The sequence below is a fragment of the Austrofundulus limnaeus genome, unplaced genomic scaffold (genome assembly GCF_001266775.1).
Source record: "Austrofundulus limnaeus strain Quisiro unplaced genomic scaffold, Austrofundulus_limnaeus-1.0 Scaffold1201, whole genome shotgun sequence".
NCBI classification, from domain to species: domain Eukaryota; kingdom Metazoa; phylum Chordata; class Actinopteri; order Cyprinodontiformes; family Rivulidae; genus Austrofundulus; species Austrofundulus limnaeus.
The window spans coordinates 52,307-53,144 of NW_013953603.1; the positions used below are offsets into that span (position 1 = coordinate 52,307).

At 44.5% G+C, this 838-nt stretch overlaps 1 protein-coding gene across 1 annotated transcript in view; it reads left to right on the forward strand.

Moving 5' to 3' along the window:
- Nucleotides 1-548, forward strand: part of LOC106534537 (fibulin-5) — a gene marked incomplete at its 3' end in the record, with an annotated part of 8,787 nt that extends 8,239 nt beyond the window's left edge. Inside the window, 1 exon segment of the mRNA XM_014031212.1 lies at nucleotides 426-548. Within this exon segment, the coding sequence (XP_013886666.1) occupies nucleotides 426-548 (123 nt within the window).
- Nucleotides 549-838: the final 290 nt, after the last annotated feature.

Here is an 838-nt window from a genome sequence, read left to right on the forward strand (position 1 = left end):
GTCTGGGCCTCCCTTCTGAAGCTGCTGCCCCCGCGACCCGACCCCGGATAGGTGGAAGAAAATGGATGGATGGATGGAACACAGAGAAATGAATTGGATGAAACTCATTGAATGTAGCCCCCTGCCTTTCTTCTCACAGTTTCAAACTAAGATCATGTGAGAAACTCTGGAGCTGCACGCTAACTGTTGACTAACAGTGATCGGCTGTGGCTGACTTCAGCAGTTTGAGTCCTAAAGTGAGTTATGTACAGAATGTGATTACTTTGTAAACGCCTCAGTGAGGTATAACTGGAACAGTCACAACATTATCAGCTTCATCTTTGGTGAGAAGAACCTGCAGCTCAGACTCCAGACTCAGACTACCATCAGAGCAGTGTCCTGTCACTCACATGACAACTGTTTGTTTCTCCTCTTCTTTGTTGCAGACATAGACGAGTGTGAGACAAACTCTCACCACTGTAACCCCACCCAGGTGTGCATCAACACAGCAGGGGGCTACACCTGCTCCTGCACCGAAGGCTACTGGCTCATCGGTGGGCAGTGCCAGGGTGAGACGACTGCTGTGTGCTTTTCAAAATAAAGTTTCATTTTTGTTCTTTTACACTGAAGGTGAGCCTTGAAGTGTCTGTGACATCAGATGTTATAAATATGAATGCTTTTTTAAAAGATAACATTAATCACAAACAGGAAAAAGACTTGACACAGCTGAGAGTCACGTGATGTAACAGGAAGTGATGTCAAAGGGGAATGTTTGCATGTGAACACAGATTGTTACAATAACTAACAACAGAGAACAGAAGAATCTGATGTTTCTTTAGGTTATTTTGAGTCACTATCC